Source organism: Mytilus californianus, unplaced genomic scaffold, assembly GCF_021869535.1.
Source record: "Mytilus californianus isolate M0D057914Y unplaced genomic scaffold, xbMytCali1.0.p SCAF_1, whole genome shotgun sequence".
Taxonomy (NCBI): Eukaryota; Metazoa; Mollusca; class Bivalvia; order Mytilida; family Mytilidae; genus Mytilus; species Mytilus californianus.
Genome location: NW_026262581.1, coordinates 97,566,311 through 97,579,433, shown reverse-complemented (window position 1 = coordinate 97,579,433; position 13,123 = coordinate 97,566,311). Strand labels below are relative to the sequence as shown.

At 32.8% G+C, this 13,123-nt stretch overlaps 2 protein-coding genes across 2 annotated transcripts in view; both read left to right on the top strand.

Moving 5' to 3' along the window:
- The window catches only part of LOC127738449 (uncharacterized), a 48,102-nt gene extending 36,731 nt beyond the window's left edge, over nt 1–11,371 (top strand). Inside the window, exons 29-38 of the mRNA XM_052249708.1 lie at nt 840–1,028; nt 1,269–1,413; nt 2,018–2,158; nt 2,960–3,124; nt 4,414–4,587; nt 4,931–5,351; nt 7,058–7,380; nt 9,504–9,728; nt 10,200–10,367; nt 10,869–11,371. Of these exons, the coding sequence (XP_052105668.1) occupies nt 840–1,028; nt 1,269–1,413; nt 2,018–2,158; nt 2,960–3,124; nt 4,414–4,587; nt 4,931–5,351; nt 7,058–7,380; nt 9,504–9,728; nt 10,200–10,367; nt 10,869–11,371 (2,454 nt within the window). The remainder of the gene's footprint in view (nt 1–839; nt 1,029–1,268; nt 1,414–2,017; nt 2,159–2,959; nt 3,125–4,413; nt 4,588–4,930; nt 5,352–7,057; nt 7,381–9,503; nt 9,729–10,199; nt 10,368–10,868) is intronic.
- Nucleotides 11,372–12,468: 1,097 nt separating this feature from the next.
- Nucleotides 12,469–13,123, top strand: part of LOC127738444 (uncharacterized) — a 144,779-nt gene continuing 144,124 nt past the window's right edge. The window contains exon 1 of the mRNA XM_052249693.1: nt 12,469–12,607. The gene's annotated coding sequence lies outside the window, so the exon portion shown is untranslated. The remainder of the gene's footprint in view (nt 12,608–13,123) is intronic.

The following is a 13,123-nucleotide window of genomic DNA, read 5'->3' as shown; positions in this document are numbered from 1 at the left end:
TAACATATCTACATCTGCCTTGGTATTATTGTTGATTTCTATTTTTAGATCCAGGGAATAGAAGATCTGTATGTATTTGATGGAGACAGTGTGATTGTGGACACTAATGGTAGTAACATATCTACATCTGCCTTGGTATTACTGTTGATTTCTATTGTTAGGTCCAGGGTATAGAAGATCTGTATGTATTTGATGGAGGCAGTGTGACTGTTGACACTAATGGTAGTAACATATCTACATCTGCCTTGGTATTATTGTTGATTTCTATTTTTAGATACAGGGAATAGAAGATCTGTATGTATTTGATGGAGGCAGTGTGACTGTTGACACTAATGGTAGTAACATATCTACATCTGCCTTGGTATTACTGTTGATTTCTATTTCTAGATCCAGGGAATAGAAGATCTGTATGTATTTGATGGAGGCAGTGTGACTGTTGACACTAATGGTAGTAACATATCTACATCTGCCTTGGTATTACTGTTGATTTCTATTTTTAGATCCAGGGCATAGAAGATCTGTATGTATTTGATGGAGGCAGTGTGACTGTGGACACTAATGGTAGTAACATATCTACATCTGCCTTGGTATTATTGTTGATTTCTATTTTAAGATACAGGGAATAGAAGATCTGTATGTATTTGATGGAGGCAGTGTGACTGTTGACACTAATGGTAGTAACATATCTACATCTGCCTTGGTATTACTGTTGATTTCTATTTTTAGATCCAGGGCATAGAAGATCTGTATGTATTTGATGGAGGCAGTGTGACTGTGGACACTAATGGTAGTAACATATCTACATCTGCCTTGGTATTACTGTTGATTTCTATTTTTAGATCCAGGGAATAGAAGATCTGTATGTATTTGATGGAGGCAGTGTGACTGTGGACACTAATGGTAGTATAGGTATGACAACACCAGCCAGGGTGTCACTGAAATCATTACATGTGCAAGACAAGGGTACATTCCAGATGGATTCCTACACCAAAGATAGCATGTTTGTTATGGATTCTACAAATGTCACAGTATGTTATTTCTAATATGTCTCGAAAAAAACAAGGTCACCTTTGAGTATTTTTTTGTTGTTTCATAGGGTTGCTATCTCATTGGTGAATATCATAGATCTCTGTTTGTTGTCCACTGCTGAAACTCAGTACATCTTCATCTACATCTTCTTTTATTCAAATTTTTGTGTTACAAATAATCAATTTGTAGAATTATTCTAGTGTCAAATATTACATTTTATATTGCCATGATTGTTATAGATTTATGGAGGGGGACATTTCAAGGTCAACACTGGACTTAACATGACAACTCACCATTTAATGGCCATTTTCTCTGGAGGACTGATTGATTTAGATGGTCAAGGTCTTTCACAGCCAGAAGATGTTGGACCGGGATATGGAACTGGTAAGTAGAAAATTTGTTGTGATACAGGGGTAAGTGAAATGTAACTAGATTGATTAGTGGCTATCTCATTCAAAGAAAGAATACTACTGATGAAAATAATTGTAACAGCCATTTGGGATTATGATAGGGCATGTTAATTTAGTTTTTTCAACATATCCATACACAAAACATTTCTGATAGGTCTTTTGTTCATGCCTTTTCCTCAGAAATGTATTACAGTTCATTATTGAAATTATTGAAATAACTTACATTGTGCATGACATTTTTTGTTTGTTAAGGACCCAAGATTGCAATTCTCCCTATTTAAAAATAGGTCACATATACATATAGGGAAGTGTCATCTTAGACGATCTGCCAAAACATTTTCTTTCACTTTGTCTTCAATATTTATGTAGTGCACTATTTTGATTATTATTAATTTACAGGGCAAAACAAATCCCAGTTATTTTAGTAAAATGAAATGATGGAATGATATTACTAAGACAGCGTCATCTTGAAAATTGCTTGAAACTGTACATAATTGACCAAAGGTTCACAACTCACAGTAAAATTATCACAGTTACAAACATTAATATTTGAAAATAACTTTTGTATTTATTTAAAGGATCTCTCACTGGAGGAAGTGGTGGTGGTCATGGTGGCAGTGGTGGGCGTGGTATTGATGCTTATACTGTAGGACAAGGATATGATTCAATTTACTCACCAGTTAAATATGGTAGCCCAGGAGGATATGGCACTTATAGAGGTATGATCCAAGTTACCACAAATTTGGAACAATGTTTATATAAAACTACACCAAAGATTCATGCATATAGTGATAATAAAAAAACTATTAACACATTTACTTTTTCAGCATTCTATTTTTCCAGTTTTTGTTTTGACATTGTTTATTTGTGGTTTAATGATACTCAGTATTTCTGTACTCCTTCAAAGGAAGTTCGGGGGAGGATAGAAAATCAAAATCTATTAATTTCTCGGGATCTGTCCGTCTCTGCATGAGGCTTATGTTGTGTTTTTAATAGGCACTGTGAATGTAGAAAAAAGTTGAAACACCACATAACTTATAACCTTTGAATGAAAAACTAATGGTTTCCCATAATTTAGATTGCACTATAAAAAAAAGAAACTAAGGGAAATAACTCCATCAATTATAATAAAATGCACAAATTATATTATATTTTATGAATTTCTTCCAAGTACTGGTTATTAAGGTGGATGAGGATCTGTTTCAATATATTCTTCATCATATAATTAAATATTGAAATTAGGAAGTGGCAGTTATTTCACAATACCATATGGTTTAATTCATAATAACCAAGTTATTAAGATTTATACTTGCCAAATATAAAATTAAAATGTACACCAGTCCACACTATATAATTGGATTAATATGCATTACTAAACTAATGATTCTCATAAAAATACACTACATAATTCATTTTTTTCTTCAAAATTCAGGTTACCAGTATAAGTAAAAACAACAGTTTTGGTAAATTAGAAAATGAAGGTGATAACTTATGACTGTTGAGAATAAAAATCATTTCAGATTCTCTCTACTTTGGTGACAGTACTCATCGTAATACGTTGGTGCGTGGCCATATTGGTGGTGTGAGTGGTGGCAGGATTCACATGACAGGAAGACACGTTGATATTGATGGGGAGATAACTGTTGATGGCCAACCACCGGAGAATCAACTAGGAGCTAATGCTGGTTTGTGTAATATTGAAATTGTACACTTTATAACCAAAATACAAGGTTTCCTGCCAGAAAAAAAATATGTAACACAAAAATTTTGTATGACATTTATGATTTTCCCAAATCTAGCCTACGTAAAAGTATGATACCATTTTCAGTGTCTTCGGTACATGTTTCTGAATTAATCTTCATCCTGTACATTTCATACCAATGTTTGGTTACCCAAATATACAGAATGTTGATGTTCATAAAAACCAAGAAGGACCTCAACAGAGCATCCAAAAACATCCAAGGTTTAAACAGTTGCATTGTTAGTTTTAGTGCAGATACATAATTTGGTTACCAATAACTTCAAACTTAAAAAAAAAGACCAATAGCGCTAACAACTGGACTCATGACATCCTTAAGAACAAACAGCACACCAAAATTCATACAAAGTGGTACCTATATATATATACAAATATACATGTATGTGTGTTATTCCTATTTCTTATCAAATATGGTGTTGTTTTTCTATTTTATTACATTTATTGTTCAACTATTTGCACTTTGTGATGATCTCGAGTTGTAACAAGGATGGTATCTAACACTTTAATTGGTCTAAACAAAGTCTTTTTAAAAACTAGGGAAAAATAGATTATACAGGTTAATTACAGTAAGTGTATGCAACTAAAATGTATTTGAGATGTTTACAATATTTTTCATTAGGCTGAAAAAACTTTGTAGGTTGAAGACTGTGTCACAAGCAGAGGGAGGGTATTTTTAGATCTGGTCACTAATTAGTAAATCTATATGTACATGTCCATTAAATTATATTTTCAAGCTGAAAGATTTAAAGAATTATTTAAAAGATTTCCATATAGATCTCTTAAATGTTAGCACTTTAAATTTACTTATACTTGAGATTGCAACTTGTCATTAACTGTATGCTGACATTGCTCAGCATGACATACTATTATATTGAAATTTGAAAGTAAATTTTGGTGGACAACATTGAATGAAATGAAATTTGTACACCTACACACAAAATGATTTCCTTTTTGAGACTTGATTGTTCTTTTTTAAAATTTTATGGAGATTTTTATTTTATTTACTGCTTGTTGGCCTGCAATGTTTTGATAATATCTAAAAACCATGTTGGGCCATTTTTTATCATATTCATATGTTTACTACAAAATAATTAAAATAAGTCTCCTTTCTTCAGCAAAAAGATGATGAACACTTAAAGCAATTTATTTGGCCCATTTGACAGATTGAGTGTATTTTATCACTCGGTTGTTACATGATGTTGTATAATTTGATAGGAGGAGGATCTGGAGGCAGTGTATGGATTGTTTGTGATGAGGTTGTTGGCCACGGTCTCATTACAGCAAATGGAGGGAACGGTAAAGGACAAGGAGGAGGAGGTAGTGGTGGGAGGATCTCTATACAGTCTGCCAATACCAACAAACTCAATATTACACTTAAAGCATATGGAGGTAGGTTTTCACAATTCTAAGCTAAATCTTATAAATAAGGCGATGTGGTATAAATGCCTATGAGACAACTATTCACCAGAGATACTTATCCACAAACATATCTTCTTCTATGAGATTCTCATTGCAGAATAACTTGTTAAGTTTAACTTTCTGAAGTTTTCGTTTTGTCAGGTAATTCTGACTTAATGAAAGTTTCTGCTTACTTTCATCTTGATTAGCTTTCTTATTGATTTTAGCTAAAGTAAGAAGTTAGTTTTGTAGTAGTATTGCTGAGATTATCACTGAATTGTGTGTGTATGAACCTTTTAATTTTCATTTAAAAAATTTGGGATGAATTTTACAGGTATCAGCAACTTTGAAAGTGGTGGTGCAGGAACAAAATATGAAGAATTGTTCAATGCTACAAATAAAATGCCGATTAACAAAAAGCTTACAGTTGACAACAATGGTCATGCCTACCCAAGAGCAGCTAATATCCAACATGGAGACCGCCGTAACTTATTGAATGGTGTGTATGATGATATCAGCCAATCAGGTGGTATAACCTGGCTGTACCATGATGACCCTCAGTATAAATTTGATACTGTTGTGTTACAGGGAAATGCACATGTAGCTATACTTAGTGATACATCTGTACAAGATATTGATATCAGAGTGGAATATTTAATTGGTGATACAACAGGAGTGTTGCATGCTGGGAAAAAACAGACATTTGGATTTACAAATGTTGACACATATATGCCTATCAATATTATGTGCTACAGGTAAATAGTGTAAATTTTGTTGTAACTGTAGAGGTAATTTCCTAATTCTTGGAGAATGAGACTTTATTTGGCTTACTTGTTTGTTTGTATAAATTTTTGCTCAAGCATTGTAATTAAGATTGACATTTGCAAACAATATAAAAAGAGGAGTTAAACCTGTATACATTATACTGTTAAAAATTTGATTGGATGTTATCCTGGTGGTTAGGAATCTAAATGTAATGTATACAGGTTTAACTCTGCCTATCCATATTGTTTACCGAAGTCAATCATAATTACAATGCTTGAGCAAACATTTATACAAACAAAGCAAGCAAGCCAACCAATTTAAAGCATTTGGAAATTAGTTCTAATGAAGTAAAATATGTCGGATTATTATGTTTTGATTAATAAGTACGTTGCACCTTAGATTAGAGATTAATATCTATGCTTTTTCATTATTGATTTTTGAATATCTGTTTTGCCAGGCCCTTAAAGCTTTTTGGCATTAAAAGCAGACATTGGTTCAAACTTTTTCCTTGATATATTAAAGATAATAGAATACTAAACAAATAGATTGAAAATAGTCATTTCTATGCAACACAATTAAGAAATGTTTTAATCATTTGTAAACTTCTGTGAACAAAAAAGAATTAAGAAATGTTTTCTGTTTAGCATGGATTTTAGGATGTATACCCAAAGGTATAATATTTTGAATGCTGTATAATTTATAAACAGACATTCAAGTTGTATATTCCAATTTGAAAATATTGAGTACTATCAGTTATTTTTGTTGTTTAAAAGTTAATAGGATTTAAACTTGTTACAGTTAACTTTTATTTGATTGAATTCACTCTCTTTGGTTCAAAGGTCATATTTTTGGTTTCAACTTCACACATGACAGATGGATTGTATCTTTGCATTTCACCTAAGTAAAATATTTTGTGGTTTTTATTGTCCCCCGAATGACGTGTTATAGGGGATATAGAAATACCGGGCGTCCTTGCGTCTGTCAGCCTGGTCTTGCTAGCACTCTCACATGTACAATTCTTGCCAGATTTTTTAAAACTTATATCATAGTTTATATCCGCAATGTCTTGGACAAGTTTGAAAATCAGTGCAGATTAACTATTTTAAAAGGAGTTATGTCCCTTGGAAATATGAATTATATGGAAAATTTCATTGTTTAGTGCTCTCATATGTATAATTATTGCCAGATTTTTATGAAAATTACATCATAGGTTTAAATCAGCAATGTCTTGGACAAGTTTGAATATCAGTGCCTATTAATCATTTTTAAAAGAGTTGTGTCCCTTTGAAATATAAATCATATGGAAAATTGCATTGTTAGCGCTCTCATGTGTACAATTCTTGCCAGATTTTTATGAAACTTATATCATAGGTTTATATCAGCAATGTCTCAGACAAGTTCGAAAAATGAGTGCTGGTCAATATTTTTAAAAGAGTTATAGAAATATTAATTATATTGGGAATTGCATTGTATTTGCTATTGAGCCTTCATTTCTCTAAGATATTTATAAAAAGTTTTAATGAACAAAAAAAAGTTTTTTAGTTATTGCCCCTGGATATGTAAAATATGTGCAACGTGGGGGACATTGGGACTCTGTTCTTTTATTAACTATGATATCCATGAATATTGCAATTCAACTAATGATAGACCTTTCATTGTATATCAAATAAGTTTGTATAATTTATGCCTTATATAGATACAGTTTCTTAGAAATACCAGAAAGAATAGCTATGAGAGAAGTATGGGCAGAAATAAATGGTACAATCATAGGCCTGGATGATATCTCAGTGGAAAATGAAGGAGAACTATATATATGGTCATATGCAAACACTGAAGGCTTGCCAGAAGGATCATTACAATTAACCAACATTTCTGTTAAAGCTGGAGGAAAATTTGAACCACTGACTGCAGAAAAGGTCATTAATATCACTGTCATTAGGGTCCTTGTCAATGGAAATGGCTATGTCAGAACTAATCACCTTGAACTCCATGCAGTCAATGTAACCATTGATCTTTCAGGTATATATGTCCAGCCTACTATATAGTAAAGGGCCATTATGTTTTCCATTTGTCTATCCATCCCATATCAGGTTAAACTTTTGCTTTACCGTAGGTTAGATTTGGTTGAAGGTACTTAATGTTCACATCAACTTTAACTTAGTACATATGTTCATTATGAATTGAACTGTTTAATATATATGCCAAATAAGTGTTTTGGCACATATTTCGTGGTTGAAATGTGATAGTCGGTGAGCAGGGCATGGTGTCCTATGGACTCATATTCTTGTAATGATCTATTTTGATTCATGATACAAAAAGAGATCCACATGTCTCATGTTATCAGAGCTGCAGGATGTTTTATTTATAATAAATGGTGAAATTTTACTTATTTTTTAAGTTAAATTGCTGTTCATTTATTAATATTCTTTGCACATTCTGCTCTCAGGTCTTCAACATATTTATATGTTTTATTTATTTTGTAAGGCCACACCAATTTGGTTAATAGTTCTTCGGACAAAAGCTCCAAAAAATATGGGGTGAGCGAGCAAAATTTTTTTGTTTTTATATATTTCTTGAAAATGAGTTTTTTTGAGGTGAGTGCTCTACAAGTGAAGCGAAAGGTATCATTTTTAAAAAAAATTGTGAGATTTAGAAGTTGTACAATTTATGTACATGTTATAACTGGGTTATTTCATAGAAAAACGAAGAGCAACAGATGCTCTAATGCATATAATTTGATTTATTGGTGCCTGTACTATATCAGACTTTCTTGTCTCACTGTGGTTTAGTTAATTTTGGTTATTTTCTTCAAGTAAGCTTTGTCTATGTGAATTTTCATTTAAATACATACATATATATATATATTTAGGAAGCATAGCAGATGCAGTTTTACAAGAGGAAGTATGTTAGTTAAGTAAATGATACATGTTGATAAAATAACGTGTATGTATCCAAAAAATCCCCCTGAAAGATATTTGATAGTTTTCATTATATGGTAATGATTATTTATTGTTGTAGTTCAGTGTTTCTGTTGTTCGTTTTTTTTCCTCTTATAGTTGATGTGTTTCCCTCGGTTTAAGTTTGTTACCCCGATTTGTTTTTGCTTAATCAAATTATGACTATTGAACAGCAGTATACTACTGTTGCCTTTATTTATTGGCTGCTTGACATCCAGTTGGAACTATTAATGCATATTTAGGATCAAAATAATGAGTGAGGTGAATACTTCTTGCTTTGTACTAAAAAAACATCCTGAGTAAGATAGTTATATTGCTATACATGTAGATCCAAATGTATCAAAATATTCCCTTAAAATACCTGTCGCCCCATTCACATGCATTTTTCTTACTGAACAAAATACTGTTTCCTTTTGAATGCATTTAAAACTCTTTAGCTTGACTAGAAGTGGTTGAACCAATTACACACCCCTAATTATTATGAGCATGCAAATCACAATACAGCATCACCTTGGTCTCGTTGGAGCTGTTTAAATTCCCCCCAACAAGTTCTGCTTTCATGCCAAAAGACTAACAAGGGGATATGGGATTTCATCAACATCAAATACTTCTGTGATTTTTTAAAAAGTTCGTGGGAATTTACAATTCATTTCATCCAAAATATAGATAGGTCTATGTCTGTTGAAACAAGGATCGGGGTTGACGATGGTTCTAACAAATATTGATGTGTTAGTGGTCATGTAATGAAAGATTTTTAACTTTTGCATCCTAGAACAGGTCTTTAAAGGTATAATGAGAAGCATTTCAGATAACTGTGTGTTCAATAACTACTTGTCCACGGCAATGAGCTGACACAACTGCATGTTGGCATCCCGATTTTTGACCTTTTATTTACAAATCGATTTATCACACGTGCGTTTAAAACGATAGGAGCATTATATGCAACAAAAAAGAGTATATGTGAGAAAACAAATTTGAAGGAGAAACTAATTTTGGAGCGGCATGTGGACCAAAAATTTGCAGAAGTGGTAATTTTTTTTTTCATTGAAAAGTCAATTTCTCCAAAACAGGAGCGGGAAAATCCAAAGAACTAATAATCAAATTGGTGTGGCCTAAGGATTGGAGGAGTGTTTTTTTTGGTTGAAAGTAACTATGCATATTGAAGTCAGTCTTTATTCTTGAAAGGTGATTTCCATGCTGATTTTACTGGACATGCTGGAGATATAGGACCAGGAGCAGGATTAGCCCAGTCTAATCATGCTGGAGCCTCAGGGGGAGGTCATGGTGGCAGAGGAGGGAGATCTTATAGAGGATATTATTCTGCACTGGCCTATGATTCTACATACATACCCATTGAGATGGGAAGTGGAGGTGGAACTGGTTCTGATGGAGAGGGAGGCAGAGGGGGAGGTAAGTTAGAAGCCTTTAAGTATGGGAGAGACATGTGATGTCCTTAAAATAGTGTTGCTAAGCCTATGATTCTATGTACATACCCTGTGAGATGGGAAGTAGAGGTGGTGGAACTGGTTTTAATGGAGAGGGAGGCAGAGGTGGAGGACTGAAGGTGCTTAAAAGGATATAACTTTAATTTATTGAAATTTTGGCTTCAATGACATAAAATCATATAAACCTCTTGTGTAGAAAGGGGCAAACTTTGTAATCATAATTAACTTATGTTTTGCAACTGGACATAACTCAAGTAAAATTATTAAAAAAAAACCTGCCAAAAATTAAAAATAGAACATGGAATTCAGACATAGATCCCATTTAAGTAAAAAAAAAAATCCAATTGAAAAACAGTTTGTGTCTATTAGTGTAGGAAAATACTAAAAAATTCATTATCTATGATAAAACCTGAATAGTGATTTTTTACTTAAATAGGAATAATACACATGTATATATCTGATGAGCTGAGAGTAGAAGGAAGACTTCACTCAAACGGAGAGACAGGAGGTGGTACCACTGGAGGGGCAGGGGCTGGAGGTAGTATCTATGTTGTGGTTGGACATCTAGATGGAGCAGGCAGTATAGAAACATTTGGAGGGGAAGGTATGGTACAGCTGACCAGACATTATTAATTTTCATAGCAGTTCCTTGTTTGAACAAAGTTAAATTTTACTGACTCTAATATTTTATACTGAAAATTTAAAAACTTTTCGTTATATCATTATATGCAATGATTATCACACTTTAATTTAAAAAAGTGAGTAAATACAACTTAAATGAATATAATGACTTAAAATATTTAATCATTAATTTTCAGTTGTGAGAACTAATTCACTAAAGCAAAATACATGGTTTCATTTTTTGACTTTTTCTGTTCACTGTAGAGACTTGACACTTGAGTAAAACAGAAAAAAACTGGTTTAATATATAGTACTTTAATCAATTTCATTGCTAAAGACAAGACCTATTTTAATTGAATTCTTCTGATGTTCCTTAGATTTAAGAACTATTTAGCTAGTATAATATGTTAAATTAATAAATTGTAAGAATAACCTTGTTTTAGAAATGAAGTATATGACTCTAAAAATATGATTTTTTTCATAGGAAGCACAAACGGTGGTGGAGGCGGAGGTGGCAGGATGGCCATCTACCACAGTAAAGAAAATCACTTCACTGGAGAATACTTAATCTATGGTGGTTATGGTCTATCAGGGTATGGGGGATCAGGAACTGTCTACCTAGAGGATCAGACTAATTCTACACATCCTGTACGAGATCTGATCATAGACAATTCTGGTTACACAGAATCAGAACAAATTGAAGAATCAGAAACATTGTATTTGGCACATCGATCAGATACTAGTACTGGGTACTACACAAATAATAACATATTGATTGTGACTGATGTCAGTGTGTATAGAAACTGGATAGACACAGGATTATCAACTGGATACTATTACTACTATCATCTACACAGGATGACTGATGGTAGCAGGTCAACAGGATATCTCAGTAGTGATAAAACACCAACCATCACTGTTACCTTCCCTCATACTTTATATGTGGACCATCTCAGAGTTTACCCATGGTGTTCTAGGCAAGTTTAAACAATTAGTCAACTACTGGTATAACCTTCCCTCATACTTTATATGTGGACCATCTCAGAGTTTACCCATGGTGTTCTAGGCAAGTTTAAACAATTAGTCAACTACTGGTATAACCTTCCCTCATACTTTATATGTGGACCATCTCAGAGTTTACCCATGGTGTTCTAGGCAAGTTTAAACAATTAGTCAACTATTGGTATAACCTTCCCTCATACTTTATATGTGGACCATCTCAGAGTTTACCCATGGTGTTCTAGGCAAGTTTAAACAATTAGTCAACTATTGGTATAACCTTCCCCCATACTTTATATGTCGATCATCTCAGAGTTTACCCATGGTGTTCTAGGCAAGTTTAAACAATTTGTCAACTATTGGTATAACCTTCCTTCATACTTTATATTTGAACCATCTCAGAGTTTACCCATGGTGTTTTAGGCAAGTTTTTAAACAATTAGTCAACTATTGGTATAACCTTCCCTCATACTTTATATTTGGACCATCTCAGAGTTTACCCATAGTGTTCTAGGAAGTTTTAAAGAATAAGTCAACTATTGATCCTTATTTCATAATTTATATGTGGACCATCTCAGAGTTTATTCATGGTGTTTTAGGCAAGTTTTTAAACAACTTGTCAACTATTAATATAACCCTCCCTCATACTTTATGTTTTCCATCTAAGAGTTTACCCTTGGTGTTCATGAATGAGATTGTTAAACTTTGAGTTGAAATTTTTGTGTATTGCATTCACCTTGTTGGTATGTTCATCCAACAAATATTTCTGTCGCACTTTTCTCAGGAACTACTGAACAGAATGACTTCATATTTGGTTAACAGCTTGATGAGTTGAAACATGTGTGCACTTTTTGGATCTGTCAGACACCCACTTCCTGTTTTCTGATACTTTTTATTACTAATGGCAATCTTGTTATATCTCAGCCAGAAACAGATTAATTTCTGAAACTTAATTTCCGAAACTTTTGAGATAGAAGCAATTTGTTTCAGAGGAATATTTCATTAGGACCCTTTACATACGGTGAAATTTGATCTTTATGTCAAATTTAAATATTTTGTTTATTTTTGTGTTGCAGTACTACAAGGAGTAATTACTATATAAAGACTATAAACAGTACATCTGAAGTAGATCGTACCGATGGTTATGTAGATACAATAGGCTGTGATACACAAAACAATGCTGATCATTATGGAAAAGTGGTTGTTCAAGACTATGTAGACAAGGTACAGTTTCCTCTCAAATAAATAATTTTTGAATTTTTTGAGTTGTTTTACATTGTCATTTCGGGGTCTTTATTAGCTGACTGTGCAGTATGGGCTTTGCTCATTGTTGAAGACCGTACGGTGACCTATAGTTGTTAATTTCTGTGTCATTTGGTCTCTTGTGGAGAGTTGTCTCATTGGCAATCATACCACATCTTCTTTTTTATAAATAGACATATTTAAGGAAAGAGAACAAATGAATAGTTATAACAAGGAATTAAAATATTTGAATGAGAAGACAATCTGCTAACTTATACTAGTTACATATTTACTAGTGTAGATCACATCAGTAATACCATGGTCACATATTTAACTGTTGAGTTACAATTTATATTGCTAGGTAATAAAACAATAAATTTAATTGAATGGAATTTTCTGTATCTGTTGTACCCAAAAATGTGTTTTAATGCCTATATTATACCTTCAATACTGAATAAAAGAGAGCTGGTAGTTTCAATATTTTATTGGTAAATATTT